Source organism: Bufo bufo, chromosome 3 (genome assembly GCF_905171765.1).
Source record: "Bufo bufo chromosome 3, aBufBuf1.1, whole genome shotgun sequence".
Classification (NCBI taxonomy): Eukaryota; Metazoa; Chordata; class Amphibia; order Anura; family Bufonidae; genus Bufo; species Bufo bufo.
In genome coordinates, this window is record NC_053391.1 from 543,087,363 (window position 1) to 543,103,115 (window position 15,753).

General features: G+C 46.4%; 1 protein-coding gene across 5 annotated transcripts in view; it reads right to left on the reverse strand.

The window, feature by feature from the left end:
* Window positions 1–507: 507 nt before the first annotated feature.
* Window positions 508–15,753, reverse strand: part of MTRF1 (mitochondrial translation release factor 1) — a 39,409-nt gene continuing 24,163 nt past the window's right edge. For all 5 annotated transcript variants that reach the window (XM_040425401.1, XM_040425403.1, XM_040425400.1 and 2 more), the window contains exons 8-10: window positions 9,757–9,893; window positions 6,767–6,865; window positions 508–980 (exon numbers count right to left, since the gene is read on the reverse strand). In XM_040425401.1, coding sequence (XP_040281335.1) covers window positions 870–980; window positions 6,767–6,865; window positions 9,757–9,893 — 347 coding nt within the window. In that variant the 3' untranslated portion in view covers window positions 508–869. The remainder of the gene's footprint in view (window positions 981–6,766; window positions 6,866–9,756; window positions 9,894–15,753) is intronic.

A 15,753-nucleotide genomic window follows, 5' to 3' on the forward strand; every position in this document is an offset into this window, starting at 1 on the left:
GTAAATATCCATCTAGTGCAGATGGAGGTAGGCATGCTTCTGAGGGACTCAGAAGAGATAACAAGACAACCATGTTAGGATTGTAAGCTCTTGCGGGCAGGGTCCTTTGTACCAGTCTGTTTATAGTTTCTGGTTTATCGTATTTTTATATTTTTGTAACTCCGGCTGGATGTACAGCGCCATGGAATTAATGGCGCTTTCAAATAAATAATAATAATAAACCATGTTAGGTAAAGGCACCATTACTTCCACAGTCACACCCTGCGCCCCTTCTGCTCATGTGGATTAGTGTTCTCTGACCTACGAACTCTTTCAATTGAAAGTATAGCGTACAGAAGACCGCTATGAAAATACCACACAACAGGTCATATTTAAATAAAAAAAATTCTGTATTTATTTAATAATATACCACACAAGATACATTCATTAAAGGGGTTCTCCGGACTACACATATTAATGGACAATCATCAGATCGGTGGGGGTCCAACACCCAGCATTGCCATTGATCAGCTGTTTCGGGCTGCCGCAGACCTGGAAGCAGAAGACTCCATACACTTTGTAGTTTCTGGCACCGGCCCACTGAAGCTCAGCTACCATTCACTTGATTAGAGCTGCAGTACCCTGGAATGGCCACTACACGGCGTATGGAGCTGTCTGCTTCCAGCTCTGTACAACTGCAGATGCTGTGACAGCCTGAAACAGCTGATCGGTGGGGGTGTCGGACCCCCACCGATCTGATATTGATGACCTGTCCAGAGGATGAGCTCATCAATATCCGTAGCCCAGAGAAATCCTTTAGTTAGCTGGAAATCTGAGCAACAAAGATCATCTAAAAGGTGACTAGATTTTGGCTTTAGTTGTTCTGTGAATCACACATTTGAAGAATGTCTTTTTATGACCTCAAGTAAAGCCTCAGTGTCAGCCGCATCGTGTATTTTATCAATGAGATCCTCCAGTAGTTCCTCTCCATTCAAGAATTCCTGTAACGATAGACAGAATGCGTTACTCCCCGGCTCACATGCTCCGGAGGTCACCCCCCTGCTGGAGTTTGGCTGAAGTCGGTGGCGTACAGCTGGCATCATGGCTCCTATCGCCAGTAGTATGACACAACCACTGAGACCACTAGGGCGTTTAGAATTCAAACTTTGGTAACACCTTTTACCTGTCGAGTATGCATGTTGACATTCACATTCAAGTACATGCACACTGGGTTCTGTACTGCTATGAGAACTGCCCACAACATTTATCAAACTGGTGTAAAGTAGAACTGGCTTAGTTGCCTATAGCAACCAATCAGATTCCACCTTTCTTTTCCAAAGGAGCTCTGAAAAATGTAAGTTAGAAGCTTATTGGTTGCTATTGGCAACTAAGCCAATTTTCCTTCTTCCCCTATGCTTCTGTGTCAAGTTTTTTACACATGCATTTTAGAAAATTGGCTTAGTTGCCAATAGCAACCAAAAAGCTTCTAACTTACATTTTTCAGAGCTCCGTTGGAAAAGAAAGGTGGAATCTGATTGGTTGCTATAGGCAACTAAGCCAGTTCTACTTTTTTGGCCAATTTCAATAGCATAGAAAATGCTTCAGAAAAAGACGCATTGATAAGGGGAGTCATAGATTGTATTAATCTCTTGTCGCAGACAGTTTGGTGGGGACTTTCATACACTTCTACGTCTCGGACATGCAAGCGGTGTACGGGCGTATGGATTCCACTGAGGGGTCGCAGTGAGCGCTGTACTATGTGCTATGTAAGACTTTAGCGGAGCGGGCACATGCAGGAGCAGTGATGTGCTATGCACAGGTCTCGTCTGCTCTCGCTCCGCTCTTTAAAGCGGTTGTCCAAGTTCTGAAAAAAATATAAAAAATATATACAGCACTGAAAATCTGATGGGCATCAATATATAACTAAGCTAAGCAAGTTTTATGCAAAAATAAAATATATATTTCCTCATTTCCCTGGTTCTCTTCTGGCCCTTTGTTTACCTGCAATAACAACAATCTCAGCCCCTCCCCCTGCTCCGCTAAGGGAGTGAATACAAGAGCTGCCCTGAGTGACATGTCTGCCTGCCGGGAGACTCTGCAGCATGTTGTATGTGTAGGACTACAAGTCCCAGCTGTATAATGACACTGCTAAGGGAGTGAATACAAGAGCTGCCCTGAGTGACATGTCTGCCTGCTGGGAGACTCTGCAGCATGTTATGTGTAGGACTACAAGTCCCAGCTGTATAATGACACTGCTAAGGGAGTGAATACAAGAGCTGCCCTGAGTGACATGTCTGCCTGCTGGGAGACTCTGCAGCTTGTTGTATGTGTAGGACTACAAGTCCCAGCTGTATAATGACACTGCTAAGGGAGTGAATACAAGAGCTGCCCTGAGTGACATGTCTGCCTGCCGGGAGACTCTGCAGCATGTTGTATGTGTAGGACTACAAGTCCCAGCTGTATAATGACACTGCTAAGGGAGTGAATACAAGAGCTGCCCTGAGTGACATGTCTGCCTGCTGGGAGACTCTGCAGCTTGTTGTATGTGTAGGACTACAAGTCCCAGCTGTATAATGACACTGCTAAGGGAGTGAATACAAGAGCTGCCCTGAGTGACATGTCTGCCTGCTGGGAGACTCTGCAGCATGTTGTATGTGTAGGACTACAAGTCCCAGCTGTATAATGACACTGCTAAGGGAGTGAATACAAGAGCTGCCCTGAGTGACATGTCTGCCTGCTGGGAGACTCTGCAGCATGTTGTATGTGTAGGACTACAAGTCCCAGCTGTATAATGACACTGCTAAGGGAGTGAATACAAGAGCTGCCCTGAGTGACATGTCTGCCTGCTGGGAGACTCTGCAGCTTGTTGTATGTGTAGGACTACAAGTCCCAGCTGTATAATGACACTGCTAAGGGAGTGAATACAAGAGCTGCCCCGAGTGACATGTCTGCCTGCTGGGAGACTCTGCAGCATGTTATGTGTAGGACTACAAGTCCCAGCTGTATAATGACACTGCTAAGGGAGTGGATACAAGAGCTGCCCTGAGTGACATGTCTGCCTGCTGGGAGACTCTGCAGCATGTTATGTGTAGGACTACAAGTCCCAGCTGTATAATGACACTGCTAAGGGAGTGAATACAAGAGCTGCCCTGAGTGACATGTCTGCCTGCTGGGAGACTCTGCAGCTTGTTGTATGTGTAGGACTACAAGTCCCAGCTGTATAATGACACTGCTAAGGGAGTGGATACAAGAGCTGCCCTGAGTGACATTTCTGCCTGCTGGGAGACTCTGCAGCTTGTTGTATGTGTAGGACTACAAGTCCCAGCTGTATAATGACACTGCTAAGGGAGTGAATACAAGAGCTGCCCTGAGTGACATGTCTGCCTGCTGGGAGACTCTGCAGCATGTTATGTGTAGGACTACAAGTCCCAGCTGTATAATGACACTGCTAAGGGAGTGAATACAAGAGCTGCCCTGAGTGACATGTCTGCCTGCTGGGAGACTCTGCAGCTTGTTGTATGTGTAGGACTACAAGTCCCAGCTGTATAATGACACTGCTAAGGGAGTGAATACAAGAGCTGCCCTGAGTGACATGTCTGCCTGCTGGGAGACTCTGCAGCATGTTATGTGTAGGACTACAAGTCCCAGCTGTATAATGACACTGCTAAGGGAGTGAATACAAGAGCTGCCCTGAGTGACATGTCTGCCTGCTGGGAGACTCTGCAGCTTGTTGTATGTGTAGGACTACAAGTCCCAGCTGTATAATGACACTGCTAAGGGAGTGGATACAAGAGCTGCCCTGAGTGACATTTCTGCCTGCTGGGAGACTCTGCAGCTTGTTGTATGTGTAGGACTACAAGTCCCAGCTGTATAATGACACTGCTAAGGGAGTGAATACAAGAGCTGCCCTGAGTGACATGTCTGCCTGCTGGGAGACTCTGCAGCATGTTATGTGTAGGACTACAAGTCCCAGCTGTATAATGACACTGCTAAGGGAGTGAATACAAGAGCTGCCCTGAGTGACATGTCTGCCTGCTGGGAGACTCTGCAGCTTGTTGTATGTGTAGGACTACAAGTCCCAGCTGTATAATGACACTGCTAAGGGAGTGAATACAAGAGCTGCCCTGAGTGACATGTCTGCCTGCCGGGAGACTCTGCAGCATGTTGTATGTGTAGGACTACAAGTCCCAGCTGTATAATGACACTGCTAAGGGAGTGAATACAAGAGCTGCCCTGAGTGACATGTCTGCCTGCTGGGAGACTCTGCAGCATGTTATGTGTAGGACTACAAGTCCCAGCTGTATAATGACACTGCTAAGGGAGTGAATACAAGAGCTGCCCTGAGTGACATGTCTGCCTGCTGGGAGACTCTGCAGCTTGTTGTATGTGTAGGACTACAAGTCCCAGCTGTATAATGACACTGCTAAGGGAGTGAATACAAGAGCTGCCCTGAGTGACATGTCTGCCTGCCGGGAGACTCTGCAGCATGTTGTATGTGTAGGACTACAAGTCCCAGCTGTATAATGACACTGCTAAGGGAGTGAATACAAGAGCTGCCCTGAGTGACATGTCTGCTGGGAGACTCTGCAGCTTGTTGTATGTGTAGGACTACAAGTCCCAGCTGTATAATGACACTGCTAAGGGAGTGAATACAAGAGCTGCCCTGAGTGACATGTCTGCCTGCTGGGAGACTCTGCAGCATGTTATGTGTAGGACTACAAGTCCCAGCTGTATAATGACACTGCTAAGGGAGTGAATACAAGAGCTGCCCTGAGTGACATGTCTGCCTGCTGGGAGACTCTGCAGCTTGTTGTATGTGTAGGACTACAAGTCCCAGCTGTATAATGACACTGCTAAGGGAGTGAATACAAGAGCTGCCCTGAGTGACATGTCTGCCTGCTGGGAGACTCTGCAGCTTGTTGTATGTGTAGGACTACAAGTCCCAGCTGTATAATGACACTGCTAAGGGAGTGAATACAAGAGCTGCCCTGAGTGACATGTCTGCCTGCTGGGAGACTCTGCAGCTTGTTGTATGTGTAGGACTACAAGTCCCAGCTGTATAATGACACTGCTAAGGGAGTGAATACAAGTACTGCCCTGAGTGACATGTCTGCCTGCTGGGAGACTCTGCAGCTTGTTGTATGTGTAGGACTACAAGTCCCAGCTGTATAATGACACTGCTAAGGGAGTGAATAAAAGAGCTGCCCCGAGTGACATGTCTGCCTGCTGGGAGACTCTGCAGCTTGTTGTATGTGTAGGACTACAAGTCCCAGCTGTATAATGACACTGCTAAGGGAGTGAATACAAGAGCTGCCCTGAGTGACATGTCTGCCTGCTGGGAGACTCTGCAGCATGTTATGTGTAGGACTACAAGTCCCAGCTGTATAATGACACTGCTAAGGGAGTGAATACAAGAGCTGCCCTGAGTGACATGTCTGCCTGCTGGGAGACTCTGCAGCTTGTTGTATGTGTAGGACTACAAGTCCCAGCTGTATAATGACACTGCTAAGGGAGTGAATACAAGTACTGCCCTGAGTGACATGTCTGCCTGCTGGGAGACTCTGCAGCTTGTTGTATGTGTAGGACTACAAGTCCCAGCTGTATAATGACACTGCTAAGGGAGTGAATAAAAGAGCTGCCCCGAGTGACATGTCTGCCTGCTGGGAGACTCTGCAGCTTGTTGTATGTGTAGGACTACAAGTCCCAGCTGTATAATGACACTGCTAAGGGAGTGAATACAAGAGCTGCCCTGAGTGACATGTCTGCCTGCTGGCAGACTCTGCAGCATGTTGTATGTGTAGGACTACAAGTCCCAGCTGTATAATGACACTGCTAATACACACAGGATCTTCCCCCTACCTTCTTGTGCAATACTCTCTCTAGTCTGTCAGCTCCAGTGCCCAGAATTGTCTCCTCACTGCCTGCTGTAGCTAGCCAGTCTGTGCAGCTGAAGGGGTTAAGAATCCTAGGATAGAGCAGACAGCCCAGTGAAGGGGGGCGTGGCCAGCACAGGCTTGTATAAACGACCTTTAAGCTGACATCACAGGTCATGTGACCCTCAGTGAAATCTGAGAAACCAGCCACTGGAGATAAAGTGAGTTAATTGGAAAGCTGTTACATTTGCTTAGTTAGGAAAATAGAAAGAACAAAAAAATAACTCGGACAACCCCTTTAAGGGGTTAATCATGCCAGCACATTTCGGAGCAAAATAACCGTGTGCATATAGGACATCCATTTGGTGGTGTAAAGAAGTGCAATTGTGCCAAACATATCATACCACATGTGTCATTTTGATAAATTTGGCATGTTTGGCACTGCCTTTGTCATCTTGCAAGACACATTTGAGATGCCCCCAAATCTGCTCTGCTGCGTCATATTACTTCTCGTACAGCGGTCATCATCTGATGGCTTCTGGTATCTGCCCAATACTAACCCCGGCTCTCCCATTAGGTTTCACTGATCGGCTGTTTATATCATTAAACATAGGCTTAAGCCCCAGTCCAGAAGGTTTTAGATGGATGCAGGTACAGTGAGGCCTAGGTTAGACATCTGTTACATCACCACTTACAATAAACAATGGCACAGATTTATGAAAGGGTCTAAAAGAAAAAGTTGCCCACAGCCACCAATCACAGTGCAGCTTTCATTTCTTGTAGTGCTCTTAAAAACTGAAAGCTGCATTGTGATTGGTCGCCATGTTTTTAGACCGTTTTATCTGCCCCCATACTATATAATACACATTGCAACTATGTAAATCATTGAGCACCAGAAAAGATATAGTTCATACCCTTAAGTTACGGATCTCATACGATATCCTGTGGTCTGTCAGTCTATCCTGAGTAAAGTTGTAAGTGCGAATCCGGTCAGACTGATCTCGCGTTCCAACCTACATAGAACATAAGATGACATTATACATGGTCAGGACTTGGGCTACTTTCACACTTGCGGCAGAGTGATCCGGCAAGTAGTACCATCGCAGGAACTGCCTGCCGGATCAGGCAATCTGCATGCAAACGGACAGCATTCGTAGACGGATCCGGATGCGAATCAGTCTCACAAATGCATTGCAAGAACGGATCCGTCTCTCAGTTTGTCATAAGGACAAACTGATCCGTTTCTATTTTTTTTTTTCAAATTTGCATGCGCAGACCGGAAGGACAGATCCGGCATTCCGGCACTAATACATTTCAATGTAAATTAATGTCGGATCCGGCATTCCGGCAACTGATCCGGAATTTAGAACGGAGATAGTACCGTTATTTCCTACGTCCAAAACGCCGTTCAGTGACTGAACTGAAGACATCCTGATGCATCCTGAACGGATTTCTCTCCATTCAAAATGCATGGGGATATGCCTGATCAGTTCTTTTCCGGTATTGAGCCCCTAGGACGGAACTCTATGCCGGAGAATAAAAATGCTAGTGTGAAAGTACCTTTACCTGTGCTCTGATCATATAGTTCAGTCACCATATACCGTACTGGGCCGTAGGCGTAAACAGGGTTGTCGATAGCAACCAATTAAAATCTGTGATTTTTTATTTCAAACCTGATCAGATAGAATGACAGCTGACATTTGGTCGGTTGCCAAGGACAACACTGACAAGATCTGTCAGGAAGCAAAGAAAGCGGCCAACACTGACACAAAGACAGAGTGCAAAGGGAAAAAAACCAAAGGACACATTTCTCGCGGCAACCAAATCTGATTTTTCACAATTTTTTTTCAGAAATGTTTTTCCGAAAAATGAGAGCTGGAATTTGCTCCCCTCGCACTAGGTTTGAAAATGGAGGGGCAGATTTACTAATCCTGTCTAAAACGTAGACGCGCAGTGGATTATTCTTTTGGATGCATTTGCTTCATAAATACGTCTAAAACTTGATGCAACATTATGCACCAAGACTTTGCCAAGGTTTGGCACATTGTCTATCAAAGTCTAGGTGACATCACATTCGTAAACAATGTCGGACTGGGCTGTTTAGGGCCCACCAGTAAAATGTATTTTGGGGGCTCCCCATACGGATACATTCAAGTATTACCTGCACACGGCAGCAAGACGCTACAAGATGATTGATTATGGGGGTCCCTGCAGCAACTTTGAGAAGGGTGGTCCCTGGGAAAGGAGGATACGGGCAGTCCTGCCTCTGTACCTAGAAGTCACCTCAGCCACATGAACGTGTCTAGAATAATAAACTGGGGAACTTCTTAAATATTCTACCCAGTTTTTACATGAACACTGCACATCGATATGTAGTGCAGTGAGGGGGAGAAGACAAGGGCCCACCTTGCTCAGGGGCCCACCGGGGGATTCACCTGTACCCCTGGGCCAGTCCGAGCCTGTTCGTAAATGGCAAAATGCTATGGCTAGTTTTGATAAAACAGACCATCTTTTTTAGGCCTCTTTCACACATCAGTTTTTTTTTTTTTTTTCATTTACGGGCCGTTTTTTGCGTTCTGTATACGGAACCATTCATTTCAATGGTTCCACACAAAAAACAAACGGAATGTACTCCGTATGCATTCCATTTCTGTATTTCCGTTCCGTTGAAAGATAGAACATGTCCTATTATTGCCCGCAAATCATGTTCTGTGGCTCCATTCATGTCAATGGGTCCACAAAATGCGGAACCCTTTATTGAAAATGTTATGCCCAGCCCAATTTTATTCTATGTAATTACTGTATACTGTATATGCCATGCTTCCGTTTCCATTCCGCAAAAAACAGAAACCAAAACTGAAAAACTGAATGGAACCGGAAACACTACTGAAGCAGAAAACTGAAAAACTGATCCGTTAAAAAAGGCCCGCAAAACACTGAAAAAGCCATACGATCGTGTGAAAGAGGCCTTATAGTGTTTTATCTGCAAATAGTAACATTATATATATTTATATATATTAGAATTTTTTAACTGCTTTGGAAAACAGAAAGCTGCACTATGATCGGACAGTTTGGTAAATGAGCTTCATTTAAAACAAGTACAAAGCTAAAGCCCTGTCCAGCACCAAGAAGACCCAAAAATAATTTCCTTCCAGCAACCCGTATGTACCAAAATCATTCATATCTACTCATTAAAGAGGGCCTGTCACCTCTCCTGACATGTCTATCTTAGTAACTACTTGCATTCCCCAATAAATAACCACTCTGAATCATCTAGTCTTGACTCTATGTTATGCCATTCCTTAAGTATCCCCACATGAATTGCCAACTGGGTGTTACCAGTTTGGGGGTATATTCCTGTACAGTATGACACTGTCCAATCAGTGCCGTACACACTCCCAACTGGTAACATTCATTAGGCCATTCATAAACTGCTAGTAGGAATAATAGAGAAATGGCACAACAGAGTTATATGGAAATAACATCCAGAATGGTTATGGCATGGGGAATGTGCAAGGACGCTCGTAGTTACTAATACAGACATGTCAGGAGAGGTGACAGCTCCCGTGTCTGTACATACTTGTATTTCCCAGGAAATAGCAGTTGTGGAGTATGTTTTCTTAGAACTCTTCATTGTGGAATCCCTCAGTTGTTCCTCTTGGAAAATTATGAATAAATTGAAAATCTGGTTTTATTATTTCCCATGTGAAAGGGATGTGTATCTGTAAGGGTAACAGCCCCAACTGGTAATGCCCAGTTCTCAATTTACAGGAGAGCTAAGAGAGGAACAGCACAGCAGATCACAAACCTCTAAGATGCTCCACAACGGTTATGTCATGGGGAAAATAAGTATCTACTAAAAGACCATGTCAGACAGGTGTGATCGGTAGGGGTCTCTTCGCACCTGCAGTCTCCTGGAGCTCTGCCTCTGGGACAATTCAGACTTCACACTCTGTCCGTGCAGTTTCGCCCGCAGCATCTTCATGGCTTTATCTCTGTTCTGAATCTGAGAGCGCTCCTGTTGGCACTCCACTGATATTCCTAGAAAACGCAGATTACAATGGGAGTTGTGATGAAGGGTCTGCACCCGCATGCTATAAAAACATAGCTGGACACGAGACTGATATGGAAGGCATATGCTAGAATTAATGCTCTGACTTTTGATTTTGATTCTTTTCAGCAGTTTCTGCACCGAATTTCACAGCCAAAAAAAAGGGAACCATTCGATGAACAACTCACCACTGCGCTGTGTAAGAGTGCTTATCTATTGCAATTGGATTCAGACTTAAAGGGAACCTGTCACCGGGATTTTGGGTATAGAGCTGAGGACATGGGTTGTTAGATGGCCACTAGCACATCCGCAATACCTAGTCCCCATAGCTCTGTGTGCTTTTATTGTGCAAAAAAAGCTTTTTGATACATATGCAAATTAACCTTAAATGAGTCCTGTATGTGAGAGGAGTCAGGGACAGGACTCATCTCCGGTTTATTTGCATATGTATCAAATCGGTTTTTTTTACACAATAAAAGCACACAGAGCTATGGGGACTGGATATTGCGGACGTGCTAGTGGCCATCTAGCAACCCATGTCCTCAGCTCTATACCCAAAATCCCGGTGACAGGTTCCCTTTAAAGGAGTTGTCGCACTTCAGCAAATAACATTTATCATGTAGAGAAAGTAAATACAAGACAATTACTAATGTATTGTGATTGTCCATATTGCCCCCTTTGCTGGCTGGATTCATTTTTCCATCACATTATATACTACTTGTCTCCAGGGGTTACGACCACCCTGTAATCCAGTAGCGGTGGCCATGAATGCACACTACAGGATAAAGCGCTGGTTCTCTAGTGGCCAAGCCAGCGGGAGTGCACATAGGCACGCATGCACAGCAGTTCTTGTCCCCACCACCTTGTCTCTACGCTGAGGTGGCCATAACCCCTGGAAACGAGCAGTGTATAATGTGATGAAAAAATGAATCCAGCAAAGGAGGCAATATGGACAATCACAATACATTAGTAAGTGCCTTGTATTAACCACTTAAGGACCACAGGTTTATACCCCCCTAAAGACCAGGCCCTTTTTTACAAATCGGCACTACACTACTTTCACCGTTTATTGCTCGGTCATGCAACTTACCACCCAAATGAATTTTACCTCCTTTTCTTCTCACTAATAGAGCTTTCATTTGGTGGTATTTCATTGCTGCTGACATTTTTACTTTTTTTGTTATTAATCGAAATTTAACGATTTTTTTGCAAAAAAATGACATTTTTCACTTTCAGTTGTAAAATTTTGCAAAAAAAAACGAGATCCATATAGAAATTTTGCTCTAAATTTATAGTTCTACATGCCTTTGATAAAAAAAAAATGTTTGGGTAAAAAAAAAATGGTTTGGGTAAAAGTTATAGCGTTTACAAACTATGGTACAAAAATGTGAATTTCCGCTTTTTGAAGCAGCTCTGACTTTCTGAGCACCTGTCATGTTTCCTGAGGTTCTACAATGGCCAGACAGTACAAACACCCCACAAATGACCCCATTTCGGAAAGTAGAGACCCTAAGGTATTCGCTGATGGGCATAGTGAGTTCATAGAACTTTTTATTTTTTGTCACAAGTTAGCGGAAAATGATGATTTTTTTTTTTTTTTTTTCTTACAAAGTCTCATATTCCACTAACTTGTGACAAAAAATAAAAACTTCTATGAACTCACTATGCCCATCACGAAATACCTTGGGGTCTCTTCTTTCCAAAATGGGGTCACTTGTGGGGTAGTTATACTGCCCTGGCATTCTAGGGGCCCAAATGTGTGGTAAGGAGTTTGAAATCAAATTCTGTAAAAAATGACCTGTGAAATCCGAAAGGTGCTCTTTGGAATATGGGCCCCTTTGCCCACCTAGGCTGCAAAAAAGTGTCACACATCTGGTATCTCTGTATTCAGGAGAAGTTGAGGAATGTGTTTTGGGGTGTCTTTTTACATATACCCATGCTGGGTGAGATAAATATCTTGGTCAAATGCCAACTTTGTATAAAAAAATGGAAAAAGTTGTCTTTTGCCAAGATATTTCTCTCACCCAGCAGGGGTATATGTAAAATGACACCCCAAAACACATTCCCCACCTTCTCCTGAGTACGGGGATACCAGATGTGTGACACTTTTTTGCAGCCTAGGTGGGCAAAGGGGCCCATATTCCAAAGAGCACCTTTCGGATTTCACAGGTCATTTTTTACAGAATTTGATTTCAAACTCCTTACCACACATTTGGGCCCCTAGAATGCCAGGGCAGTATAACTACCCCACAAGTGACCCCATTTTGGAAAGAAGAGACCCCAAGGTATTTCGTGATGGGCATAGTGAGTTAATGGAAGTTTTTATTTTTTGTCACAAGTTAGTGGAATATGAGACTTTGTATGAAAAAAAAAAAAAAAAAAAAATCAGCATTTTCCACTAACTTGTGACAAAAAATAAAAAATTCTAGGAACTCGCCATGCCCCTCACGGAATACCTTGGGGTGTCTTCTTTCCAAAATGGGGTCACTTGTGGGGTAGTTATACTGCCCTGGCATTTTCCAGGGGCCCTAATGTGTGGTAAGTAGGTAAATGACCTGTGAAATCCTAAAGGTGCTCTTTGGAATATGGGCCCCTTTGCCCACCTAGGCTGCAAAAAAGTGTCACACATGTGGTATCGCCGTATTCAGGAGAAGTTGGGGAATGTGTTTTGGGGTGTCATTTTACATATACCCTTGCTGGGTGAGAGAAATATCTTGGCAAAAGACAACTTTTCCCATTTTTTTATACAAAGTTGGCATTTGACCAAGATATTTCTCTCATTCAGCATGGGTATATGTAAAATGACACCCCAAAACACATTCCCCAACTTCTCCTGAGTACGGCGATACCAGATGTGTGACACTTTTTTGCAGCCAAGATGCGCAAAGGTGCCCAAATTCCTTTTAGGAGGGCATTTTTAAACATTTGGATACCAGACTTCTTCTCACGCTTTGGGGCTCCTAGAATGCCAGGGCAGTATAAATACCCCACATGTGACCCCATTTTGGAAAGAAGACACCCCAAGGTATTCAATGAGGGGCATGGAGAGTTCATAGAAATTTTTTTTTTTGGCCTAAGTTAGCGGAAATTGATATTTTAATTTTTTTCTCACAAAGTCTCCCGTTCCGCTAACTTGGGACAAAAATTTCAATCTTTCATGGACTCAATATGCCCCTCACGGAATACCTGGGGGCGTCTTCTTTCCGAAATGGGGTCACATGTGGGGTATTTATACTGCCCTGGCATTCTAGGGGCCCTAAAGCGTGAGAAGAAGTCTGGAATATAAATGTCTAAAAAATTTTACGCATTTGGTTTCCGTGAGGGGTATGGTGAATTCATGTGAGATTTTATTTTTTGACACAAGTTAGTGGAATATGAGACTTTGTAAGAAAAAGGAGACTTTTGTATTACTTACCAGTAAAGTCTCTTTCTCGCTCTTCCTTGGGGGACACAGGAAACCATGGGTATAGCTCTGCTCCCTAGGAGGCGTGACACTAAGTGAAAGCTGTAAGCCCCTCCTCCATCAGCTATACCCTTCAGCCTGGAGAAGAGACTGCCAGTTGCGTGTCCAAGTAGTGAAAGATAACCACCAACCGGAAAAAGAACCGTCAAGCCCCAACGGGGGCAACCAAGCCGGAACCACAACTGTAAACCCAAATGAAGGGCGGGTGCTGTGTCCCCCAAGGAAGAGCGAGAAAGAGACTTTACTGGTAAGTAATACAAAAGTCTCCTTTTCTCGCCCATATTCCTTGGGGGACACAGGAAACCATGGGACGTTCCAGAGCAGTCCCAGAAGGGAGGGACCAGAACAAACTAGACCAACACCGGAGGCATCAATCAACTGCCGCCTGCAACACCAGACGGCCTAAAGCAGCGTCAGCCGACGCATGAGTATGCACCCTGTAGAACTTGGTGAAGGTGTGCAAGGAGGACCAAGTGGCCGCCTTGCAAATCTGCTCCGTAGAAGCCCGATTTCTCTGAGCCCAGGAAGCCCCGACCGCTCTAGTGGAATGAGCGGTAACACCGAGGGGCGGAACCTTGCCCTTGGCGAGATAAGCCTCAGTAACAGCCATCTTGACAAAACGGGCGATAGCAACTTTGGATGCCGCCAACCCTCTGCGTGACCCCTCCGGAACCACAAAGAGCGAGTCAGTACGCCTGAAAGAGCCGGTTACCTCCAGGTAAGCCTTGAGCGCCCTGACAACGTCCAGGCGATGAAGTTCCCTCTCCCTAGGGTGGGAAGGGGAAGGACACAAAGAGGGGAGAACGATGTCCTCGTTCAGATGAAAGGCGGAGACCACCTTAGGAAGGAAGGAAGGGACCGGACGAAGAACTACCTTGTCCTGGTGGAACACTAGGAAAGGTTCCAGACAGGAGAGTGCAGCCAATTCGGACACCCTCCGAAGAGAGGTGACTGCTACAAGGAAAATAACCTTGCAGGACAGAAGTCGCAAGGAAACCGTCCGCAGAGGCTCGAAAGGAGAAGCCTGGAGCGCTGAGAGAACCAGGTTCAGGTCCCAGGGCGGTACCGGAGGCCGGTACGCCACGCCCTGAAGGAAGGTCTTGACAGGACCAAGGGGGGCCAGTGGGCGCTGAAACAAAATGGACAGCGCAGACACCTGACCCTTCAAAGAACTAAGACCCAGACCTTGGGCAAGTCCGCTCTGCAGGAAGGACAAAACGGTGGGGAGAGAAAAGCGGAGCGGAGGAATCCCTAGATCGGCACAGAACCCCAAATAGGTCCTCCAGGTCCTATAATAGATCCTAGAAGAGGACGGCTTACGGGCGCGGATCATGGTGCGGACGACGTCCGCAGAAAAACCCCTACGTGTCAGGACGGTGGTCTCAACAACCACGCCGTCAAACGTAGGGACCTTAAACGCGGGTGGAAGATCGGTCCCTGAGAGAGAAGATCTTCCCTGGCGGGCAGCGGCCAGGGCGCGTCTGCCAGGAGCAGCATGAGGTCGGCATACCAAGACCGGCGGGGCCAGTCCGGAGCGACCAGAATCACCGAGACGCCTTCCGCCGCGATCTTCCGAAGGACCTTGGGCAGGAGTGGGATGGGAGGGAATATGTATGGACGCGCGAAGCCTCGCCAAGGAAGAACGAGGGCGTCGGCTCCGCAAGCTCCCGGATCCCTGGCCCTGGACAGATAGGCGGGGACCTTGTGATTGAACTTGGAGGCCATGAGGTCCACGTCCGGTATGCCCCAACGAAGGCAAATGGCCTCGAATACCTCCGGGTGAAGAGACCACTCGCCGGGGTCGACAGTGGTGCGACTGAGGAAGTCCGCCGCCCAATTGTCCACCCCTGGAATAAAAATTGCCGATAGGGCCGGGACGTGGGCTTCCGCCCAACGGAGAATGCTGGAGACCTCCCTCATTGCAGCAGCGCTGCGAGTGCCCCCCTGGTGGTTTATGTACGCCACAGCCGTGGCGTTGTCCGATTGTACACGAACTGGATGACCCTTCAACAGATGAGTCCAGTGTCGTAGAGACAAAAGGGCCGCTCTCAGCTCCAGGACATTGATCGAGAGTTTGGACTCCAATGGAGACCAAATGCCCTGGACGGATCGGGGAGGAAACACGCCTCCCCAGCCCAAGAGACTGGCATCGGTTGTAACCACCAACCAGTTGAGTGGCAGAAAAGACCTGCCCAGAAGAGGGGACTGTAACCACCAGCGGAGAGATGACCTCACCGGAGGCGATAGATGGAAGGGATGATCCAGAGACTGCGGCGATTTGTCCCAGGAGGAGAGGATCGCCCGTTGGAGAGGGCGGGAGTGAAACTGCGCAAACGGGATCGCCTCGAAGCAGGCAACCATCTGCCCCAAGACCCGCATGCAGAAGC